We start from the raw sequence: 25701 nt of genomic DNA on the forward strand, positions 1-25701 counted from the left end.
AGTCAAAGCCTTGTGAGTGGATTTGGTAGATGGAAACTGAAAGAAGCCTATCATATATATATTCGTGTGTGTGTCTGTGTTTGACCCCCCCCCCCCATTACCGCTTGACAACTGGTGTTGGTGTGTTTATGTTTTTGTAACTTAGCGGATTGGCATAAAAGACCAATAGAATCAGTACTCGGCTTTAAAAAAAAGCACTGGGGTCAATTTGTCCGACTAAAACCCTTCATGATGCTTTAACATGGCCATAGTCAAATGACTGTAACTAGTAAAATAATATATATAAATATGTATATTTAGCTAGTTCTGGTTGACTGGGACTTTACAGTAAATTTAACTCTATTCTCTATCCTCAGTCACTCCATTAGTAAAGTACAAACTAGTTTTAAAATAATTGACTTCGTTTAATGTTTGTGTATATCTGATGTATATTTCTGTGTAATTGTGTTTCTGTTTGTGTATGTATCTTTGTGTATGTGTGTGTCCTAGTTTCACCCCAATTGTCTACCTACCTGACCATCCACTTACTTTATGGCTGAAGAAGTTTTTGTTTTTGTTTTTTGTTTTTTTTTTCATGCTTGCTCTTTAATGCATGTGTCACTATCACCACCACCACCGCCGTTGGTTTTCACTTCAACTTCCTTCTCCTCCTAACTTCTCCATGCTTCACTGCCACCACCTCTTTCATAAGCTCCACCTTTTCTCATTAGCCCAACCACTACCACTTGCATAACCATTATTAGTACAATCATTCTCACCTATTTCATCATGGTCTTCATACACTGTGCACTATTGTCTGTTATCACCATTACTTCCACCACTCCCACCATCATTATAATCATTATCATCGTCCTCACCACTATCTCTTCCATACACTGTTATAATTTCAACCACTTCCATTAGCACAACCATCGCTGCCGTCTTCATCAACCATCACTAGCAAATACCCTGTCTCCTCTCATTACTATCATCCACTTACCCCAACATCAGGGGTGGAGGCATATACTGCCACCTGCCCCTCCCCCTTTAGCCATCACCTTTTACATCTACTGGAGTGGGGGCGTGGTTAGCAGTGTTATTGCCTTTGTTGTTACTGTCCTATCTAGACTTGGTAATTAACTCCCTGTTGTGTGCCTCATGGCCAAACAAAATGTATTTTGTTGTTGCACTTGTAGATATGACTCAAAACTCCTCACATAATACGAGAAATTGTGATTGTAATGAAAATGCAAAATAAAAAAAAACTTACTTAAAAAAAATTTTAAAGAAAAATTCTCTTAGAGAAATGATTGGAAATTTATGAATATACCTTTTTATTAACAAATATATTTTATGTATAAAGTGATTTAATAATTTTTTAAATTCTTATTTTTTGCTTCTACAGAGTAGTGTTGTTGTTGTGCAACAGAACCAGGCCACGGAGTTTATGAACCCATCAATCAACTCATAGAGTGCTTGTGCCATTCTCTCATTTTCCAACAGTTACAGATATATATATATATATATATATATATACATATATATATATATGTCTCCACAAGAATACATTTAAAATAAATTCATCATATATTGTGAAATTGAGAAATCTTTAAAATGCATTATATACATCAAATTTGTATTTTAAATTGCATTCTAGCTAAAATATTTTATTCAATAAAAGTTACTAAAATATTCTGAATCCCCCCTACCCATTTCTTATTTTGGTAGTTTATATATACAGCTTACATATGAGAGAAGAGTGCACTATACCTATATAGTTTATATATGTAGTTGTGTTTACATTTACACATGAACAACCATTGTATCCTATTGTTACATTAAATAAACCTTGGCAACATGTACTATTGTCACTGAAACTGACCCTATTAACATATCAGCTGAGCTATGTTATATTAAAGTATCATCACTAACTACCTTTTGATACTAACTATACTTTACTGTTAAAATACTTGTCAGTTTGTTTAACACTGAAATTCATTTACCATACATAATTACACTACATATTTTCATCAACTTTCTATTTTTCTCAAATAAAACATGTTTTTCATTACTGTTTTGTTCTCCCTTCTTAATCTTCAGATATATTCCTTTTAAATGTTTGTACCAACTGTCCCTTACTCTAATGTTTAGATGTACTTATTTTACTAGTAATTAATCTATACCAAAATAAGTAAAATTTCTAGTTCATATGCACTGATTCATGTTCAGTTCTTTTTTGTATTCTATTAAGAATATAATTCTTACTTTTTGGGCATGTTTAGTTATAATATTTTTGCTAGAAGTTCTTGATGATTTTTTTCTTTTATTTTGTTTGTGATTTGTTCCAAGTATCCACTACTGCATATTTCTATTATATTAGTATTTTGATGATAAATATTTTGCAGCTCACGGGGTCACATTATCAATTGTATTTTATTGCCTATAAATAAAGTTTTATAAACTCATTTAAATGGCTTTATTTTTAATTTGATTTTATTTATCTCTTATTTATTCTTTATTTGTTTTTTCCTTCAATGTTTTTCTTGAATTAACAATTAAATCTACAAAGAATACTAAAAAGTATTTTTATACAGGGTGTTCAAAAAGTCTCTCCGCAGTATGTATTTTATTGCAAAATGAATATTTATAAGATGGTATAAGACTACGAAAGAATATATTAGACTTTATAAGACTTTAAAAGACTTTATAAGAGGTATTGAAAGTGTTGTCCTTCCTTTTCAATATATAAGTTGACTCTTCTACACATTTTGAAATACATCTTGGATGAAAAAAATTTACCGTGGAGAGACTTTTTGAACACCCTATATTTTTGGCATATTTATGGTAAAAAGAACATTTAACTAGATATCTTATGTTAGTTAAACAGTTAATATATGGATTAGTTTATTTGCTAATAATTTCAAGCCCTTACTAGAGGTCTTTCAAAGAAAGTCTCTTCATGTACCATTTGGCCATCATCTTCATAGAAGAGACACACTCTTGCATTCCAAAATGCAAAACAAAGAAGTCTGTATGTGATCCATGAGCCTGCTAGAAAAAGCTGTCATATCTTCCTCTTATCGCACTATATCTGAAATATGGACACTGGACTTTCTACCATAGATTCGGCTATAAGAACAAGGCCATCAGCATAGGAGCTCTTATGGGTAACCATTCTTAAAAACTTCTTTGTTATGGCCTGGAGGACTGATAAATAGGAAGGGACTGAGAGCTGAACCCTGGTGAATTATCTATGCACTTAAGTTTATTGGTGTATTCATTGCTAACTTTCACCTTACTGACATGGCTTGAACAACTCTCACCATCCATTTTTCTACTCCTAGCTTCCACAGTGACCACCAGATGAGGGATTGATGTACCCTGTTCAAAGCTTTCTCCAAGTCAAAGAAAGCCAAGTGCAGCTGCTTACCTTTAGCTAAATACTTATTCTGCAAGTGTGTCATTAAGAAGAGAGCATTAGTAATGCTTCTTTCTGGCATGAACTTTCATCCCAATTAGTTGAGCTGTAACTTTCATGACCCAGTCAAGCAATTCAAATCTTCTCGGATCTAGTTTTTTCATTCACAAAATATGTTTTTTTTAAAAGAGTAAAATATCTGAAAATTGGTTTTATTAATAAAGTTTTTGAGTCTAATCACTTTGAAGGTATGATGTGGAGAAAAAAATTGGAGGACAAAGTTACAGAAGTTTAAAAATCGAAAAATTGTGTATCTTTAGCCAATAGCAAGACAGAAATTTTCTGCATTTAGTGGAGTGGTGTCAACTTTAAGGTTGTACCCTGTGAAATTTATAGCTTAATGTCTGTGCAATGACCTCTTCATTGTAGGTTTCTAAATAAACAGAAATACCTAATAAAATCAACATGTATCATCTTACTGTTTCTTTTGTCTCTTCATTGATTGTATGTTTTTATTTTTTTAGTTTGTTATATTAATATATTTGTCAGCATGCGTTTAGTTTATGCATGTTTCAGCATTATGTATACTTGTGTATTTGTGTTCATCATTAATATATAAGTATATGTGTGTATGAAAAGGGGGAGTCTGTCTCCAAAACTTCAATGTTGAGTAACGTTTTCATGTTTGGATTTGTAAACTACAAGAAGAATAACACTGGTCAACAAAGAATTTGTCCCAAGAAAAAGAATACCTGTATCTAGTATGTTTTTGCATGCAGAATTCAAAAATAATGTCAAATTATCTGTACTAAGTTCACATATTCCATTTAGCTTCATAATGCCAAGAAACTGTAGAAACATCACAAACAATTTCCACTATATATGAAAAATATGTAAATTATTAAGACAATTGGCGAAAAATATCTATAATAAAATTCTACTTCATAAATATTAAAATAAAACATGCAGGTGAAGTAAATCTCATGGAGTGAAGAGTCAACATACGTTGGTAAAACACTGTGGTTGTCATGGTAACAAGCTGTTAATGCCTTGCTGTCTGTTGATTGGCTAAAATTGCCCAAATTTCCCAAATTTAATTCCAAATAACAGATTCTTTAATTTACATGACAAAATAATTGGTTGATCGTAATCAAAATTCAGAGTTGCATTGATACACCAAAATTGAAAGCAATCTGAGCAAAACTAAAGGGGGTTCATTTTGCAATTGAGAAAAACTAGATCCCTCTTCTCTAAGGCATCTCATTTCCCTTTGTAACAGCATGTATTCTCATCGTCATCATCATTGCATTTATGCTTGCATAGTTGAGCAGAGTTTATTTGGACAAACTTTCTATGACTAGATGTTCTTACTGTTGCTGGTCTTTGTCTGTTTCCAAGCAAGACATTTACTTAAGGTAAAACATGCTTTTGCAGAATATTTGTAAATGAATGAGACAGCTTATATAGTGATGACAATAATTTACAACTATTGTGCAATGATGAAACAAAGAGACAAACACTCAATTTCACATACATATTTATACAAATGGATTTGGAAATATATAGGCCCAGGTGTAGCTGTGTGGTAGCCCCAGGTGTAGCTGTGTGGTAGCCCCTTGTGGGCAGTAAAGAAATAAGAAAGAGGCGAGCTGGCAGAAACGTTAGCATGCCGGGCAAAATGCTTAGTGATATTTCGTCTGCCGTTCCGTTCTGAGTTCAAATTCCACCAAGGTCGACTTTGCCTTTCATCCTTTTGGGGTCGATTAAATAAGTACCAGTTACGCACTGAGGTTGATATAATCGACTTAATCTGTTTGTCCCCTCTGTGTGTAACCCCTTGTGGGCAGTAAAGAAATAAGAAGCTTGCTTCCCAACCACATGGTTCTGGATTCAGTTCCACTGCACGACACCTTGGGCAAGTATTTAAAGCTTTGTGAGTGGATTTGGTAGACAGAAATCCATCTATATATATGTATGTGTGTCTGTGTGTGTCCCAAGCCACTACCTGCCAACTAATGTTGGTGTGTTCACATCCCCGTAATTCAGTGGTTCAGGAGAAAGAGACTGGTAGAATAAGTACCAGACTTAAAAATATACTCTGGGTTGATCCATTTGACTAAAAATTCTTCAAGGCGGTACCACAGTCAAATGACTGAAACAAATAAGAAGATTAAAGATATAGCATCTTCATCATCATTTAACGTCCACTCTCCACCCAGACATGGGTTGGACAGTCTGTCAGGGATCTGGCAAGCTGCAGGGCTGCATCAAACTCCAATGTCATCTTTGACATGGTTTCAGTTGCTGGATGCTCTTCCTAATGCCAACCACTTAACAGAGTGTAATGGGTGCTTTTTATGTGCCACCTGCATTAATGAGATTGCTATGAAACTTGCAAGATGTTTATGAACAGAGGAAAAAATTCCCACTACGAAGTGGAAATATTTGGGAGTGGGTGGCTTTATGTCATGTTGAAAGGCCAAAGTATGATAGATGATAGAAACACAAGCATGAGTGTCTTGCTATAGAAGAGATACATGGCTGGAGGAAAAAAGGAAAGTAGTGATAAAGTGCAAAGGCAAACTCTCAAGGAGCAAGAAAGTGAGCATGACAGGAGTTACAGGCAGTGGGTCATATGGGGGGATGAAAGTGGATCCTTTCATAATAGCATGAGGGGGAAGTAAGCAGGTGGTGGTAGATGTTAACGTAGTGAGCGATGAACAAGGCTGGGAGTGCAGATGATGTGAAATACCAGTGTAGAGAGAGATAAGGTAGGAGATATAGGGATGGCTCAAGAAGGAAATTGAAAAGTATGTGCAAAGTGTAAGAGCAGAGGAGACAGAGATATAGGGATACATAAGGGCCTATAGGACCCTAACACAAAGTGTCAGAGTGGGACTGAATCTGAAACCATGTGGTTAGGAAGCAAACTACTTAACCACACAGCCATGCTGGAAATATTAATATTAATTTTAACTTGGTAGTATAGTGGTAAGTATCCCTGCCTGTCACACCGGAGACCGAGGTTTGATTGGCTGTGTGGTAAGAAGCTTGCTTCCCAACCACATGGCTCTGGGTTCAGTCCTACTGCATGGCACCTTGGGCAAGTGTCTTCTACTATAGCCTTGGGCCAACCAAAGCCTTGTGAGTGGATTTGGTAGACAGAAACTGAAAGAAACCCAGCATATATATATGTATATATTTCTGTGTCTGTTTGTCTCCCACCCACCATCGCTTTGTCCCTGTAACTTAGCAGTTCGGCAAAAGTGGTAGAGAGAGAGAGTGTGTGTGTGTGTGTGTGTGTATGTGTGTGTGCGTGCGCGCGCGCGCGTATGTGTGCGTGCGTGTCTGAAAGGGGTGTAAAACGGAAGGAAGGAATTGTGATATCTATACAGCTGGTTAGTTCAAATTAAGTTAGGAGAGAAATATGAGAACCTAGGTAACTGGGTTCAATTCTTGTTGGTATAAAAATGTCCCACTATCTGGGTTTCTTGCCGTTTTTTTAGGGAGTTGTCTAGATGGGTTGTGATCTGCATGTTTCAGCCATTCAGTTTTGGTGAGAATTTTGCTATGAAGTATTTCTCCATATTTTTCCTGAAGGAGGTATCATTCCTTGAGCATTTGTAGAAGGGAAAGATCTTAAATTTTCCTTCCCCACATGTTCCTAGGTGCTCACTCAGTGGAATTTTCCGTAGTTCCTCCTGTCGGACATATTGCCGGTGAATTCTGGCTCGTTGACATAAAGAATTTCCAGTTTCACCTATATAATTCTCCTTGCATGTGGGGCAGGTTATGCAGTATATTACATTCTGCGTCTTGCAGTTCATGTCTGCATTTACATTGAATGTGTGACCACTCTTAAATTTTATCTGTTTGTTCCCCTCTATATATTTGTAGCTGCGGTTGCTGCAGGTTCCACATCTACCATCTCCACACTCTTTTACGTAGAATTCGGTTTTATTCTCTGCTGAGAATTTCGCTCTTGTGAGGTGTTTTTTAAAGTTTTTTTCTTGGCGTTTACTGTTTTTTATGTGATGTTTGTTTAGTAGGTTTTTCACAAAGCCCCAAAATGAAAAACCTACTAAACAAACATCACATAAAAAACAGTAAACGCCAAGAAAAAAACTTTAAAAAACACCTCACAAGAGCGAAATTCTCAGCGGAGAATAAAACCAAATTCTACGTAAAAGAGTGTGGAGATGGCAGATGTGGAACCTGCAGCAACCCAGCTACAAATACACACACACACACACGCACTCTCTCTACCACTGGACAATGATACCAAAGAATACCATTGACTTGTCACAGCAGCAACTGGCCAACTGTAAACTGTAAACAGAATCTTCTTCTTCCCTCCCCTTCCCACTGACACACTTTCAAGTACACAGGCACACTCACACGCACACAGACACACACGCATACACACACACACACACACACACAAAAACGCACCCACACTCTCTTACTAGACAATGACACCAAAGATTCTCTATGAAAAGCAACTTCAAAACGATCACACCTGCTTTTATCATTCCTTTAAAAGGCTAAAATTAAACTTATCATTGAAAAGAACCAGCTGTGAACCCAATTTTCTTCTTTTCTCTTTCCCATCGACACACACACCAACACAAAACACACACACACACACACACACACACACACACACACACACACACACACACACACACACACACACACACTCTCTCTCTCTCTCACTTTTCCTCACCCTCTCTTACTATCCTATATATCTCTCTCTCCACCCCTACACACTCAATAAAACTATATAAAGAGACCTGCTAGAAAGTTTTTTTCAAAACAATTTGAAAAACCTACACGACTAGGTGAAAAGCGCTTCATTTAATATGTGACATTAATAAAAATCTGTAAATGTACAAACATCCAGGTTTCTGAGTACCTTAATTAAAAACTTTTTTTTCTATATATATATATATATATGAGGTCTGATCACTAAGTATCTGGACTGTTGCTATAGTAATGAAGCTAAAGCACGCAGAGTAAAGCTGCTTGGCAAAGATTGACCTTGAACTCTGCTGTGCATGCGCACTAAGTTTTAATGTTCTAGCTCACTTCTGCTGTTTACAGTAGTGCTTGGAAGGAACGTGTGTAGCGTGTGATTGTCGCATTGACCATGACAGAGAAAGTTGTCTTGGTGGTGCCTGCTCAGAGGCCTGCGCAAAGTTGCAGAAAGTGTGTAGAGAGGAGTGTATGAGCCACATACAAGTGTACGAATGGTTCAGAGGTTTCCAAGATGGCTGAAAAAATGTCGATGTTGACGAACATTATGGGAGAACTGCAACCAGTAGAACTGAGAAAAACTTCATAGATGTGCTTGCAGCTGTGTGTGTGTGTGTGTGTGTGTAAATTTATTTTATGTGTGCATTCGTTACGCACAATTCGTAAAGTGTCTTTCCTTTCTTTTCTTACTCGAAGTGTCTTTTTTTTTCCTACTCGATACTCGCTGGCGTCTTTACGTAGCACACTCCTTTTCTCTCTTCTCTCGCTAGTTTTCGTTTCTGTTTCTTTTTCTTTCTTTCTTTTTCTCTCCCTCCTCCCTACGTTTAATGTATACTTCCCATTTCTTTCGTCTGTAATAACTGACTTGTATATGTATACACCAAGAGATTTTGTGCGCGCGCATGCGTACATGTGAGTGTACATATATGTATATGTATATTTGTGTATATATTTATGTCTATATATGTATATATCTATTTATGTAGATAACTATGTACATGCTTCTGTATATTTTAGTGTATATATGTATATTATAGATGGTTTAGTATGTGTATATGCTGCTGTAAAATATTCATGTAATACAGCGTGTAAATTTTTAATTTGAATTTTAATGTATTGATTTATATTTTGTATATAATTATTTATCATATGTATATTTAGAATCTATCCTTCGATTTAAGGTTTTCTTCGATTTTAAAATAAGATGAATTTATACTGAATTTATACTGAATTATGTTCATTGCATGCTTAAAACTGTTAGTTGAAAGGACCAATGAAACAAAACTATTTTCAAAGGTTTATCCTTTAAACTAGTTTTATGTTTGATCATATTATCATTTCTGTTCCATTCTAACAAAACTGTGTGACGAACGGAAACGTGAAACTCTGAGTAACAGTTTTCATGATATTTTTACGGTCGGTATATCGACGACTGTATCGGTGCCACCTCACTCTCCCGCGAACATCTTGACTCGTTCCTCTCTTTCGTTCAATCTTTCCATCCTGCCCTCCACTTCTCCTGTACTATCTCTGACACCTCTGTCTCCTTTCTCGACATTTCGGTCAGCATCCTCCACTCCGCCCTTAGCACCTCCATCCACTACAAACACACAGACTCACACTCCTATCTCAACTTCTCCTCCGGCCACTCCTTGCAGCAACACCTGTCCGTGTTTGGATTGTCCATGCACAGGGGCCATCCGGACTCCCGTTTGCGCCGTGAACAGGGATTAATCTTCTCTCTTCGCTCCTTTGCCCCACATGGGCTCAACTCCCCTCCTCCTGTCTCTCTAATCTAACCCCTCCTCCTGTCTCTCTAATCTAACCCCCTCCTCCTGTCTCTCTCCCCCACCCTATTCCCAATTCCTCCGTCTACGCAGACTTTGTAGCGACAGCCATGACTTTGAGACTCAGTCTCAACTCATGGCTCGCCACTTTAGCCTGCGTGGATATCCACCCACCACCATCCACACCGCCCTTGCCAGAGCACGTTCTGTGGACCGTGCATCTGCTCTCTCTCCCCGAACCCGCCCTGCCGTTTCCCGCCTCCCTTTTCCCCTCACCTACCATCCCACCACCCTACCCCTCCAACGCTCCATTCTCCGAGCTTTTCGGCGCCTCTAGTCCGACCCCTCTACCTCCCACATCTTCCCTAATCGACCCTTCCCCTCCTTCAAACGAGCCCACAACCCAACCTCCCAACCTGGCTCGTTCCCTTGCTCCCGCCCACGCTGCCGCACTTGCCCTTACCTCTCCAACACCACCCTCCTCACCAGCACCCATCACCGACCCTTTCGCATCACCGACTCCTTCACCTGCACTTCTACCAACATCATCTATTGTATCTCCTGCTCTCTCTGCCATTCTCTGTACATCGGACAAACGGGGCGCCGCCTGGCCGACCGATTCGCGGAACACCTCCGAGACATCAACGTTGGCAATGACACCCCGGTGTCACGCCACTTCCGTTCTGCCGGCCACTCCTTGCAGCAACACCTGTCCGTGTTTGGATTGTCCATGCACAGGGGCCATCCGGACTCCCGTTTGCGCCGTGAACAGGGATTAATCTTCTCTCTTCGCTGCTTTGCGCCACATGGGCTCAACTCCCCTCCTCCTGTCTCTCTAATCTAACCCCTCCTCCTGTCTCTCTAATCTAACCCCCTCCTCCTGTCTCTCTCCCCAACCCTCCCTCCTACCACCCCTACTCTTTCTCTCCTCTCTCTTACTCTCTCTCACTCTCTTCTCTCGTACTCCCCCTCTCTCACTCTTACTCTCTACACTCTTACTCTCTCACCCTTACTCTCTCACTCCCACTCTCTTCTCTCTTTCCCTCTCTCTCACTCTCTCTCACTCTTACTCTCTACACTCTTACTCTCTTACTCTCTCACCCTTACTCTCTCACTCTCTTCTCTCTTTCCCTCTCTCTCACTCTCTTTCTCTTCCTCTCTTTCTCCCGCATACCCACCTTCCCCCTCTCTCACATCCACCTTCCCTCTCTTATACCCACACTCTCTCCTCTCTTCCTCTCCCCTCCCATACCCACCCTCCCCCTCTCTTACATCCACCTTCCCCTTCCCCCTTCATCGTCAACACCCCCTCATAAGCTCATCCCACCACACCCCAATACACTCCTACTCTACCTTCCCACTCCACCCCATCCAATTCCTTACACCCACCCCCTACCCACATACCCACCCCCTACCCACATACCCACCTCTACCCCACCCTCAGCCTAACCCACACTCCACCCATGCCTTCTCCACGTCCCAACACCCTCACATCACATCACACCAATACCCTCGCATCACACCACGCACACACTACAACTGACCAACTCCTTTCTCCCCTCTCCATTTTCACACTACATACGTCAAGATCACCAGCATCCTATCTCCCACACACAGCCCCTCGTTCTTCGATCACCGTTTGTTATCTCCCCCTTTTCTTAGCTCTCCTGAAAAAAGAATTTCTAACTTCCGGTCAGCCGTTATTAGCCATTATTATGATTGACCGTTGACTGAACACTATTCAATTTTTTTTCTCCGTGTTTTTCTCCTTGTCTCCGTATTCTTTCTGTTGAAGAGTGTAGCTTGAAACGTCAAAGACTTTCCGTATTCCTGAGCGTCATACTAATACATCCTTTTGTTATTTACACCACCTGTCCTCGTCTGTTGTTGTTTTTTCGTACATTCTCCCCTATATATATATATATATATATATATATATATATATATATATATATATATATATATATATATATATATATATATATATATATATATATATATATATATATATATATATATTTCAAAAGTTTAACAAAACCATAATAGATGGAAAATTTTACAAAAACGTAAACAGAAAATTCATAGCTAATTCTTCATCAGTCAACGTCCAAGAGATCATTATAATTTTGCACCTTTATTATACATACTCACACACACACACACACACACACACACACACACACACACACACACACACACACACACACACACACACACACACAACAAAGTAAAGTTGTAAGGAACCGCACGAGTGAAAATATGTATGAAAGAAGGTTTGAAAATGCAATGGACTTTTGGAGGTGTTTATTGGCTTGACCGGTTTCACTTTTTTTTTTAGAAAAAGATTGCGAAAAGTAAAATGTAAAGCTTTGTATAAGCTTATACAAAGCTTTACATTTTACTCTTGACAATCTTTTTCTAAAAAAGTGAAACCGGTAAGTCAATAAACATCTCAAAAAGTCCATTGCACTTTCAAACCTTCTTTCATATATATATATATATATATGTGTGTGTGTGTGTGTGTGTAGGGATTGGCTATGAGGGTGTATGTGTGTGTGTGTGTATTTCTGTTTGTATGTGTGTGTATATGTTTTGTTATGAATATGACTGCAAAAGAAATGATCAAAAGAAAATAAAAACAGGGGGTTGATTTAAACTAGGTTAATATCTATAACAGTTTTTTTTTCCAGTTTCTGTCAAACAAATTAATAAAATATTTTAGTCAGAATATAAGTTTAAAAACACAGAAATACTGTAGGAATTGTTTATTGTGGTCAATTTGATGACAATAACTGACCTATAGCAACAACCAGTTGATAACAAACAACAATATTAATTCTGATAACAATAATCGGTCCTGTAATTATAGTAAATGGATTTCAATGAATATTTACCAAATATATCATGCTTATGAAAAAAAAAATGTTTGAATTTAACAAAAATTTGAAAAATGTATTTCTTCATTTCTCATTAATCACTTGTGGAGTCATTTGTGGATAAGCAACATTTGGATATGCAACATTTGGATAAGCAACATTTGAATAAGCAGCATTTGGAGGATAATGAGCAGTCACTGGTGAGTTTGCAATTTCACGTGGCTGGTTTTGTTGAATGACGACAACCCCACCGGTCTGTAAAAGGGCAGAAGAAAAAATAAGGAATTTTAAATTCATTAGGAGTAAAATATATTTTTGATATAAATGTAATGGATAAATTTTTCCTGACTGATTTAAAAAACATTATTTAATTTTTCTGTTTTAAAATCTTTAGCATTATATATATATATATATATATATATATATATATATATATATATATATATATATATATATATATATATATATATATATATATATATTAGAAGAAATATATACATATAATAAAAGAAGGAAAATGCACACAGTTTACATAGTTTTAATATATTTTAAATGAAAGAGTATTGTGGTTGTCAACCAGTTTCACTTTCGTTAATCACGACATAGAAATTATTGTAATTATGTATTTTCTTAAGATTTTAGTTCATGTTCTTGTATGAAAGTTTGTGAATGAATCAACAAGTAGAAAATCTAAGGGGAGGTGATTGATAGTTATTACTCAGGAAAGGGGAGGTAATTGCTCATTTTTGGGGTGGGATAGATAAACATACAAAAACTCATAAGCTAAAGAAGTGAGGTGAAATATGTACAGTGATGGATATGTGATCATGAATTAGAATATATACTGAGACCAAAGTTGGTTATGTGTTCATATTTAGGCGTGTTCTGTATTATTCGAAAAATAAATTTTCTTTATTTAAACGTTTTTGTACAGAAATTGTTTCTTTGCACTGGTAGATGGGGAAAACCGTGAAATTTGGTTGGAGATTCCCTGCACATCTCTCTATGTGTTCACTCAAAGTTATCTGTCTACATCTTCGGAAACAGATCTGTTCCTTATGTAGTGTGGTTCTCCGTCTAAGTGACGTACTTGTCTGTCCTATATAATTGTGTCCACAACTTGAGCAAGTTATAACATATATTAAATTCTCGGATGCACAAGTGAAGTTGGTCTTAATTGTGAACCTCTCTCCGTGTCTGAATTGGAATTCCGAGCCTTCAAGTAGGTTGGGGCATGTTCCACAGTTTGGACGTTCAGGTTTTTTAAGTATTGGTTTCGTGGTTGTTGTGCAAAGCTTTGCATTTGTCAGTAGTCTTTTCAGCGATTTGGGTTGCTGCTTACGTTTGATGAATTTATGTGTTTTCAGGATGTTGTTTATTTTGGATCCCCAGTGAGCATTGGTAGATTTTGTACAATAGTGTTGTATGCCTCATTGTTTCTAGGGTTGTGAGTTGATATATACGGTAGTATTTTGAGATGAGATGTGGTGTTTCGTTTTGTTTCCTTTAGTGTTTTAATACCTATTTTCTTGGCACCTTTAATTCCATCATCTATAAGAGAAGGTGGATAGTGTTTTTTAGTTAGTGCTGTTTTGCGGTCTTGAAGACGGAGGTCCCAAGTATTTCCATCAGACACTTTTTGCTTAATTAAAAGAAAACAACTAATGAAACATTATTGGTTTCCTTCGATGTTATTAATCTTTACATTAATACCCCACATGACAATGGAATAGAAGCAATAAAATTCTGGCTGCAAAAGTGCCCTGAAGAACTTCCGGAACGCATAAATCAAGTTTTTATTATTGAAACTTTAAAGTTTATACTTCAGAACAATTATTTCCTATTTGATGACACTTACTATCGACAAGAATGTTGAATTGTGATGGGAACGTAAGCAGCCCCTGTTCTTGCGAACCTAATAAAGGGATATTTTGAATTCACCATATATGACGTGTCACTGCAACAGTATGGATATCCATTTCATCATTATATAAGAGAGAACTGGAAAAGATATCTGGATGAATGCTTTATCGTTTGGAATGAAACCATTGATAAACTTTTGGAATTTAAATCAATACTAAATAGCATAAAACCTAACATTCAGTTTATAATGGAATATAACAAAGAACAGCTCCCGTTCTCAGATATTCTGATAAAAAAATGTCAACAACCAAATTGTAACTGACATTTATCATAAACTTACGAACTCGAAGTAGCATCTTCTGTTTAGCTCATACCTTCCGAAACGCATAAAAAGAAATAGCACAAGCTTTGTTGGATCAATTGTTGCAACTCAGGGCCAGAAGTTTCTCTCATCCTCAGTGTTTGTTCTTGTTGCACTACTCGTCCTTTCTCTCGAACCAGATGTAATAGCTTGCTTTCTCAGTGGATTTGGACAATTTTGTGGAACATCTTTTCTCTTTTTTTGCAGCTAGGCCAAGGCTCTTGAGCATTGTGTGAAGCCTTGCTTTCTAGCTACTTTTGTTTTTTATTATTTTCCTTACAAGCTGCAGTAATTCTAAATCATGTCATCTGGTCTGTAGCAGTCTGAAGAGAGCTCTCACACATTGTTAAGAGGATATAGATGGTATGAACTTTACTTGCTTCTTGCAATAAAAGAAATGATTATCAAGGAAAATAAACTGAACTTACTTTTGATTCTGAACAACAGCAGCAAATGGATGAAGAAACAATAGACAAAACAAATTCAACAAACATAGCAAATGATCCAAAATAAAATAAACGATAATTTTTGCCACTGCCAAATGCAACCTGAAAAAGAAAACAAATATTTTGATGAGGAAGAGAGGAAGAGAAAGTCCTGATAATTATGCTGCAGAGAAGTATTTTCCAAACATTTGTCAAAGTATCAGTACTTCTCAATCTTTCAACTATCTAAGCCAGAACGTAACAGCAGACGAAATACCGCTAAGCATTTCGCCTGACGTGCTAACGTTTCTGCCAGCTCGCCACCTTTTCAGTTTCTGTCTACCAAATCCACTCACAAGTTTTTGGTCAGCCTAGGGTTACAATAGAAGGCACTTGATAAAGGTGCCATGCAGTAGGCTCAAACCCATGTGGCTGGGAAGTAAACTTCTTACTACAGAGCTATGTCTGCATCTCTCTAAACATATATTAAGAAGATTGTTTTACAGATTTAAAATATTCTCGTGTATAAAGTTTTACAAGGCATTTTCTAATGTTACTGGCAAAATTTCATACTTTAAATGTTTAAAGTCACACAAACTTCATTGGACACGAAACTCAGCTTGCGAAGACCTGTTGGGGCAAGCGAAAGCAAAATCGTGATGGCACCTGTGCCCAGTGTCGCCTTTCTGGCACTTGTGCCCGTGGCATGTGTAAGGACTTTCGAGCGAGATCGTTGCCAGTGCCCCTGGACTGGCTCCTGTGCGGGTGGCACATAAAATACACCATTTTGAGCGTGGCCGTTGCCACTACCGCCTGACTGGCCTTCATGCCGGTGGCACGCAAAAGCACCCACTACACTCTCGGAGTGGTTGGCATTAGGAAGGGCATCCAGCTGTAGAAACTCTGCCAAATCAGATTGGAGCCTGGTGTAGCCATCTGGTTTCACCAGTGCTCAGTCAAATCGTCCAACCCATGCTAGCATGGAAAGCGGACGTTAAACGACGATGATGATGATGATGATGTATTGTAGCAAGACTAATTCATTAGGAAAAATGTTGCTTGCCTAAAATGATTAAACTGAGTAGTTTAATCATTTCCCTTTATTTCATTTTTGTATTTGGTTTGATGTGAACCTGTGCACTGAATGTCTTGGGAGGGTCATTATGCCAACAATAAACACACATTGGTTCACTTTCACCTCTTTGATTATTATTCATCAATTGAAGGCAGTGAGCTGGTAAAATCATTAGCATCATCATCATCATCATCATCATCGTTTAACGTCCGCTTTCCATGCTAGCATGGGTTGGACGATTTGACTGAGGACTGGTGAAACCGGATGGCAACACCAGGCTCCAGTCTGATTTGGCAGAGTTTCTACAGCTGGATGCCCTTCCTAACGCCAACCACTCAGAGAGTGTAGTGGGTGCTTTTACGTGTCACCCGCACGAAAACGGCCACGCTCGAAATGGTGTCTTTTATGTGCCACCCGCACAAGCCAGTCCAGGGGCACTGGCAACGATCTCGCTCGAAAATCCTACAGGAGCCAGTCAGGCGGTACTGGCAACGGCCACGCTCAAAATGGTGCATCTCATGTGCCACCCGCACAAGAACCAGTCCAGGGGCACTGGCAACGATCTTACTTGACTTGCCGGGTCTTCTCACGCACAGCCCATTTCCAAAGGTCTCGGTCCGTAGTCATCGCCTCGGTGAGGCCCAATGTACGAAGGTCTTGCCTCACCACCTCAGCCCAGGTCTTCCTGGGCCCACCTCTTCCACGGGTTCCCTCAACTGTTAGGGTGTGGCACCCCTTCACGCAGCTATCCTCCTCCATTCTCACCACATGTCCACACCAGCGCAATCGTCTCTCTTGCACACCACAACTGATGCTTCTAATGTTCAGCCTTTCTCTCAAGATACTTACACTCTGACGGGCATTCACACTGACATTACACATCCAACGGAGCACACTGGCTTCATTCCCTGCGAGCTTACGCACGTCCTCAGCAGCCACAGCCCATGTTTCACTGCCATGCAGCATGGCTGTCCGCACGCATGCGCCACACAGTCCGCCCTCTACTCTGAGTGAGAGTCCCCTTGTCGCCAGCAGGGGCAAGAGCTCTCTAAACCTTGCCCAGGCCATTCCTATTCCAGCAGCTACACCTTCAGCGCACCCACCCCCACCACCAACTTGGTCGCCCAGATAGCGGAAGCTATCGACTACCTCCAGCTTCTCACCCTGGAATGAGACAGAAGCTGCTTCCTGCTTGCTTGCAGTCTCCATTGCACCTGAACATCTGCCACAAACAAAAACCAACTTGCCAGTTAACCCGCCTTTGATGTTGCTGCATCATTTCTAAGAATAGCCAAACACCCACTGGGGTTTAAAAATCTCATCCCTACAACCAAAACACAAAAAAACCTCTCAAATGTCATCATTTCCAAAAACAAATTTGGCATCAATTCCAAAAACAGCCAAACACATACTGCTGCTGTCCAAAGGGGCATAATGCTTAGCAGCATTTCATCTTGTCTTTACATTCTGAGTTCAAATTCCTCCAAAGTTGATTTTGCTTTTCATCCTTTTAGGGGTCAATAAAATAAGTACTAGTTCAACAGTGGGGTTGTTGTAATCAACAAGCTCCCACCCAGCAAATTTCAGGCTTTATGCCTATCATAGAAAGGAATATTATTCTTTTCTACTCTAGGCACAAGGTCCAAAATTTTGTGGGAGGGGGCTAGTCAATTAGATTGACCCCAGTACACAACTGGTATTTAATTTATCAACCTCGAAAGGATGAAAGCAAAGTTGACCATGGCGGAATTTAAACGCGAAATGTAAAGACAGACAAAATACCACTAAGCATTTCACCTGGCGTGCTAATGTTTCTGCCAGCTCGCCACCTTAGAAAGGATTATTATTATTATTAATCAACTTGTTTGCTATTTAACCAACAAATTATTTGAGTGTTTGATTAGTCATTCAGTTAATCTGTCAATAGCTTGTGTTTGCCAACTTTCATGATGGGTTTGTAAACTGATAAAAGGACTTTGGCAAACACTACTGAGTGATTGATTAACTGAATGACTAATCAAACAATCAGTTAGTTACTTGGATAAATAGTTAACCAATCGATGAAGAATAATAAAGAAGTGAAAATGAACCAGTGTGTGTGTGTTCATTACTGGCATGATCCTCCCAAGATATTTTACTTTAATTGGGTAAGAAGTAAAGATGTGCTTTAATTTTTTTCCCTCTGCACAAACAGAGCATATCACTTCCTTGGACATTAGGAATCTTCTCAGGTAAAAAAACAAAACAAAACAAAACAAAAGATACTCCTCCAGATAAAATATACTTACAGTCCAAGAAGCATGGGCAGAAAAAGCACTTATTCCACCAAGTGAAAAGATGCATGCACACAAAATGGCAAAGGTCATGTAGGCAACTTTCTGGAAAAAAAAAATGTTAAAGTATTTTAATAGGCATTTTGTGTGTGTGTGTGTGTGTGTGTGTGTGTGTGTGTGAGTGTTTGCATGTGAGTGAATCAAGAAGAAATAGAGAAATAAATCTATTTCCAGTTACACTTATAATTGTGCCGGTGGCACCTGAAAAACAACATTTGAGCGAGGTCAACATTTGAATATTGTAATTGTAAATTTAAAAAAGACAAAAATCAATACAGTATTATAATTCCCAATCAACTACAAAACACCAATCTGTGACTGGTTACTTATTTTAATGATATCAATAGTGTTTGAACTCAGAAAATATCAGAACACTAGAAACTAGAGGCATAGCAAAAATGGCGTAAGGTGTGAAAGACACCAAAACTTCCTCTGGATGGCAATTTGTAATGATTAAGGTAGAGGTTCCAAAAGTGTTTAGGCCTCAGAACACTGAGAACCTTTGCAACCAGCAGGCATATTATTTGCTCTTATTATAAATATTCATGAAGATGGAAAGTGGAGGAATGGTGTTTGACAAAAGACGTTCTAGTTCCATGTTCAAATCTCAGCAAACCTCTCATTCTTTTATCAGCGTCTTGTATATGGTCTGTGATAGAAACAGTTATAAATGATACCATTCCTTACTAACTTTCTCTTTCACTCCTCAAGGATTATAAGTACAACTTCTATAAAACAGAGAGAGAAAGTGACCTATATTCTGACATTACATACTAACGGATCTCTTGCTCCAAATTAAAGAATTGTTGATGCTTTTGAGATTGCATAAGATTGCTTCTGAAAAATACTCAAAAACAAATTGGCAAACCTTTGCTTACTAATATCATTATAGACCCTTGTTCATGTACACATTTCTTTAATCTCTTTTACCACTTCTCCAATAGCCATTGCTCTTTTGAAGATACCAACTGATTGAAACACATTTGGTGCACATGTGTCATCTTTATTATTTGTCATCTCCCTTCTGACACTAAACTAAATAGTTTGCTTAACCCTTTCAGTCAATAACTTCATTTAGTTGAAATTCCACCCTTACCTACATTTCTCATTAATATCTGAGGTTATAAAGCTCAGAATGAACATTAGAAGTCTCAATGTAAAAGCTAACCCTATTCACACCCACACAGTCTGCAAGGACAACTCTTCTTTTTAAGACTCAATAAAAACAAAATTACAATTACAAAAATAATTGTAATTATTTTGCAATACAGCCCACTGGGGGTTATAATTGATTGAAACTCAACAGTGGTTATAATATTGCAGTTCTGTAGTAATTATAATCTTGTCACAGTTCACTGGTTGTAGTCATCATCATCATCATCATCATCGTTTAACGTCCGCTTTCCATGCTAGCATGGTTTGGACGATTTGACTGAGGACTGGTGAAACCGGATGGCAACACCAGGCTCCAGTCTGATTTGGCAGAGTTTCTACAACTGGATGCCCTTCCTAACGCCAACCACTCAGAGAGTGTAGTGGGTGCTTTTACGTGTCACCCGCACGAAAACGGCCACGCTCGAAATGGTGTCTTTTATGTGCCACCCGCACAAGCCAGTCCAGGGGCACTGGCAACGATCTCGCTCGAAAATCCTACAGGAGCCAGTCAGGCGGTACTGGCAACGGCCACGCTCAAAATGGTGCATCTCATGTGCCACCCGCACAAGAACCAGTCCAGGGGCACTGGCAACGATCTTACTTGGCTTGCCGGGTCTTCTCACGCACAGCCCATTTCCAAAGGTCTCGGTCCGTAGTCATCGCCTCGGTGAGGCCCAATGTACGAAGGTCTTGCCTCACCACCTCAGCCCAGGTCTTCCTGGGCCTACCTCTTCCACGGGTTCCCTCAACTGTTAGGGTGTGGCACTTTTTCACGCAGCTATCCTCCTCCATTCTCACCACATGTCCATACTAGCGCAATCGTCTCTCTTGCACGCCACAACTGATGCTTCTAATGTTCAGCTTTTCTCTCAAGATACTTACACTCTGACGGGTATTCACATTGACATTACACATCCAACGGAGCATACTGGCTTCATTCCTTGCGAGCTTACGTATGTCCTCAGCAGTTACAGCCCATGTTTCACTGCCATGTAGCATGGTTGTTCGTACGCATGCGTCATACAGTCTGCCTTTTACTCTGAGTGAGAGTCCCTTTGTCGCCAGCAGGGGTAAGAGCTCTCTAAACTTTGCCCAGGCTATTCTTATTCTAGCAGCTACACTTTCAGCGCACCCACCCCCACTACTAACTTGGTCGCCCAGATAGCGGAAGCTATCGACTACCTCTAGTTTTTCACCCTGGAATGAGATAGAAGTTGTTTCCTGTTTGTTTGCAGTCTTTATTGCACCTGAACATCTGCCACAAACAAAAACTAACTTGCTAGTTAACCTGCCTTTGATGTTGCTGCACCTCTTATGTGTCCATAGCTTGCACCGGGTACATCTTATAGAGTTACTACCTACTCCTTTTCTACATACTGAGCAGGGCCATCTACCTGAAGGGGTTTGTGTTTTATCTACCTTCCTACTTATTAGGATTTTGGTTTTAGCTAGGTTGACTCTAAGGCCCTTCAATTCTAGACCTTGTTTCCACACCTGAAACTTCTCCTCTAGTTCTGATAGTGACTCCGCAATTAGGGCAAGGTCATCAGCATAGAGGAGCTCCCAGGGGCAACCTGTCTTGAACTCCTCTGTGATTGCCTGGAGGACTATGGTAAATAATAGGGGGCTGAGGACGGAACCTTGGTGGACCCCTACCTCTACCCGGAATTCATTGCTGTACTCATTTCCAACCCTCACCTTACTGGCCGCATCTCTGTACATGGCTCGCACAGCTCTCACTAGCCATTCTTCTATCCCAAGTTTCCTCATTGACCACCAGATAAGGGATCGGGGGACCCTGTCAAAGGCTTTCTCCATGTCAACGAAAGCCAGGTACAGAGGTTTATCCTTGGCTAGGTATTTCTCTTGCAACTGTCTCACTAGAAATAAGGCATCAGTAGTGCTTTTACCTGGCACGAACCCAAACTGCATCTCATCTAAATTGATTCGCTCCCTAATTAGTTGGGCTATGACCCTCTCTGTAACTTTCATAACCTGATCTAACAGCTTGATGCCTCTGTAATTATTTGTATCTAAAGCGTCCCCTTTACCTTTGTAGCAGTTGACTATGATGCTGCTACACCAGTCATAGGGTATGACTCCTTCGTGTATCACCTGGTTCGTAATACGGGTGACTAGGCTATAGCCAACACTGCCAGATATTTTGTATACTGTATTGGTGAATGATTCTATTATCAAGCAGATGACCATTGCTCTGTATTGTTAAAGACGTGATTCAGTAACAATTTTCCAAATGTGTGAATCACCAGTTGTTGGGTTAGTTTATGTCCAACACAGGACCAGTGGATATACTTTCCATTCCAAATCTCACCTCCTTCATCTTTGTGTGGAAATCTTGACTATGTGGTATATGTAGTTATCATTTTCTAAACACAGTAAATTACTTGGTGACCTGATCTGAGCCAGTGTCACATAAAAAGCACCCACTACACTCTGTAAAGAGGTTGGTACTAGGAAGGACATCCAGCTTAGAAACCATGCCAAAGCAGGCATTGAAATTTGGTGCAGTCTTCTGGCTCATCAGATTCTGTCAACTGTCCAACCTATGCCATCATGGAAAACAGACATTGATGAATATGGTGGTGGTGGTGGTGATTGTGGTGGTGGTGGTGGTGGTGGTGGTGGTGGCGGTGGTGGTGGTGGTGGTGGTGATTGTGGTGGTGGTGGTGGTGATGGTGGTGGTGGTGGCGGTGGTGGCGGTGGTGGCGGTGGTGGTGGTGGTTGCGGTGGTGGTGGTGATGATGATGATGATGATGATGATGATGATGGTGGTGGTGATGATGATGATGATGATGATGATGGTGGTGGTGGTGATGATGATGATGATGATGATGGTGGTGGTGGTGGTGGTGATGATGATGATAATGATGATGATAATGTTGATGAGTGAGGGCTATGGTTTGCTGAAAAGGTCAGATTAATTTTTCAATAATGTATGAAACTGGCATTTGTTCTTGCAAAAGAAAAAAAGAAAAAAGTTAATGATTACTGTGAGTATTACCTCATTATATATCTCTTGTTAATATGTTTAATGTATGGAACATTTATGAATTACATTAACATTATGTAGATATGGACGTGTGGTTAAGAAGCTCACTTGGCAGCCATATGGTTTCAAGTTTAAGCCCCAATGTGCAACACCTCGGGCAGATGCTTTCTACAATAGCCCTGGGCCAACCAATGCCCTGTGAGTGAATGTGGTAGGCATAAACTGTGTGGAAGCCAGTTGTATATATATATATATATATATATATATATATATATATATATATATATATATATATATATATATATATCATCATCATCATCATCGTTTAACATCTGTTGTCCATGTTGGCATGGGTTGGGTGGTTTGATCAGGGCTGGTAAGCTGAGGGGCTGTGCCAGACTCCAGTCTGATTTGACATGATTTCTACAGCTGGATGCCCTTCCTAATCGCAAGCACTCTGAGAGTATAATGGGTGATCCTACATGCAACCAGCATGGGTGCCAGTTGCATGACACCAGTATCTGTAACGACTATGATTTCACCTGGCTTCATGGGTCTTTCTACTCAAACACAGCATATTGCTGAAGGTTTTGGTCATTTGTCATTGCCTCTGTGAGGCTCTATGCTTGAAAGGTGCTAGTTATGCAATACTAGCACAAGTGATAGTTGTGAAACACCGGCATCAGTCACATTGCCTCTAATGAGGCCCAATGCTTGAATGGTGCTTTTTACATGCCACCAACATGGGTGCCAGTTACACGACACCAGCATCAGCCATGACTATGATTTAATTTGGCTTGACAGGTCTTCTCAGGTATGGCATATCACCAAAAGCCTTGGTCACTAGTCATTGCTGCTGTATGGCCCAACGCTCGAAGATCATGCTTCACCACCCTGTCTCATGTCTTCCTGAGTCTACCTCTTCATGTTCCCTCCAGAGTTAGAGATTGGCACTTCTTTATACAGCTGTGCTCATGCATGTACATCACATAACCATACCAGAGCACTCATCTCTCTCTTGCACACCACACCTGATGCCTCTTATTATCAACTTTTCTCTCAAGATGATTATACTCTGTCGTACATGTACATGCACACTGACATTGCACATCCAGCAAAGCATGCTAACTTCACTTCTTTCAAGCCTACACATGTCCTTGGTGGTCACAGCCCATGTTTCATTGCTGTGTAGCATAGCTGTTTGCATGCAAGCATCATACAGTCTACCTTTCACTCTGAGGGAGAGGCCCTTTGTTGCCAGCAGAAGTAGGAGCTCTCTGAACTTTACCCAGCCTATTCTTATTCTTGTAGCTACACTCTTGGAGCATCTGCCTCTGCTACTTACTTAGTCACCTAGATAACGGAAGCTATCAACTGTCTAGCTTACCCAACTGGCATTTGATGGAGTCTATTTTCTGTAAATTTTTAGTGTTTATTGTATCTGTGTATCCTCCACACACAAGAACTATTTCCCCAGTTAACCTTCCTCTGATATTGCTGCACCTCTTATGTGTCCATAGCTTGCACTAGGTACATCTTATGGAATTTTTACCTATGCCTTTCCTACAGATCAAGCAAAGGTATCTATCTGAAGGCATTTGTGATTTGTCTGCTTTCCTACTTACTAAGACTTTGGTCCTTACTGACTGCATCCTTGTACATGGCTTGTACAGCTCTCACTAACCACTCATCTATCCCTAGTTTCTACATTGCCCACCAGATAATGGAAAGGGGAACCCTGTCAAAGGCTTTCTCCATGTCAACAAAAACCAAGTACACAGGTTTATCTTTAGCTAGATATTTCTCCTGCTGTTGCCTTACCAGAAATATAGCATCAATAGTGCTTCTCCCTGGCACAAAATCAAACAGTATTTCATCTAGACTAACTCACTTTCTAATTAGTTGGGCTATGATCCTCTCCGTGACTTTCATCACCTGATCCAACAATTCTCTGTAATTATTTCTATCTAAGGTGTCACCTTCACCTTTGTAGCAGTTGAATATGGTGCTGTTACATCAGTCATTGGGTATGACTCTTTTGTGTATTACCTGATTTACTATCTGGGTGACTACACCATAACCAACACCACTAATTTTAAGCATCTCAGTGGTTATACCTGATGGGCCAGAGGCTTTCCTGTTCTCCATATCCTTCATGGCTACAATGCTACAGTCTGTTTGGATTGCTGGTCCCTCTGTTGGATCAATGTTAGGCAGACTCTCCTTCTCCCATGAGTTCTCTACATTTAGTAGCCATTCATAATGGTACTTCCAAGCTTCTTTCTTTGCAGAATCACAAACTGCAAGTGAACTATCATCCATGTTAACACACTTCTCTCCCACAACATCACAACTTTCCCTGGTATACTGTCTTGCAAAGTGAAACACTTCAAGCTACTAGTCCTCATGTTGCAGAACATTGGCAAACTCCTTCTTTCCTGCTTTACTCCTGGCTAAGTATACCTGCCTCCTAGCTACCTGATGTAGCTCCTTGCTACTACCACCCTTCCAGTCCTTCCAAGCCTGTTTCTTTGCTTTAATGGCCCAGTCAACTACATTGTTCTACCATCATGTCACCCTAGGTCTGGTTTGGACTTTGCACCACCAAGAGATTTGATCTGTGGCCCTCAGCAAATTGTCTTGTAGGAACTTCCAGTTATCCTA

General features: G+C 39.6%; 2 protein-coding genes across 2 annotated transcripts in view; one reads left to right on the forward strand and one right to left on the reverse strand.

The window, feature by feature from the left end:
* LOC106868670 (uncharacterized) overlaps positions 1 to 2444 on the forward strand; it is a 41091-nt gene extending 38647 nt beyond the window's left edge. The window contains exon 6 of the mRNA XM_014914046.3: positions 1385 to 2444. Within this exon, the coding sequence (XP_014769532.1) occupies positions 1385 to 1450 (66 nt within the window). The 3' untranslated portion in view covers positions 1451 to 2444. The remainder of the gene's footprint in view (positions 1 to 1384) is intronic.
* A 10245-nt stretch (positions 2445 to 12689) lies between these two features.
* Positions 12690 to 25701, reverse strand: part of LOC106868672 (uncharacterized) — a 28265-nt gene continuing 15253 nt past the window's right edge. The window contains exons 4-6 of the mRNA XM_014914047.3: positions 18828 to 18917; positions 15468 to 15587; positions 12690 to 13070 (exon numbers count right to left, since the gene is read on the reverse strand). Coding sequence (XP_014769533.1) covers positions 12900 to 13070; positions 15468 to 15587; positions 18828 to 18917 — 381 coding nt within the window. The 3' untranslated portion in view covers positions 12690 to 12899. The remainder of the gene's footprint in view (positions 13071 to 15467; positions 15588 to 18827; positions 18918 to 25701) is intronic.

The sequence above is a fragment of the Octopus bimaculoides genome, chromosome 11 (assembly GCF_046866305.1).
Source record: "Octopus bimaculoides isolate indiv1 chromosome 11, ASM4686630v1, whole genome shotgun sequence".
Lineage (NCBI taxonomy): Eukaryota > Metazoa > Mollusca > Cephalopoda > Octopoda > Octopodidae > Octopus > Octopus bimaculoides.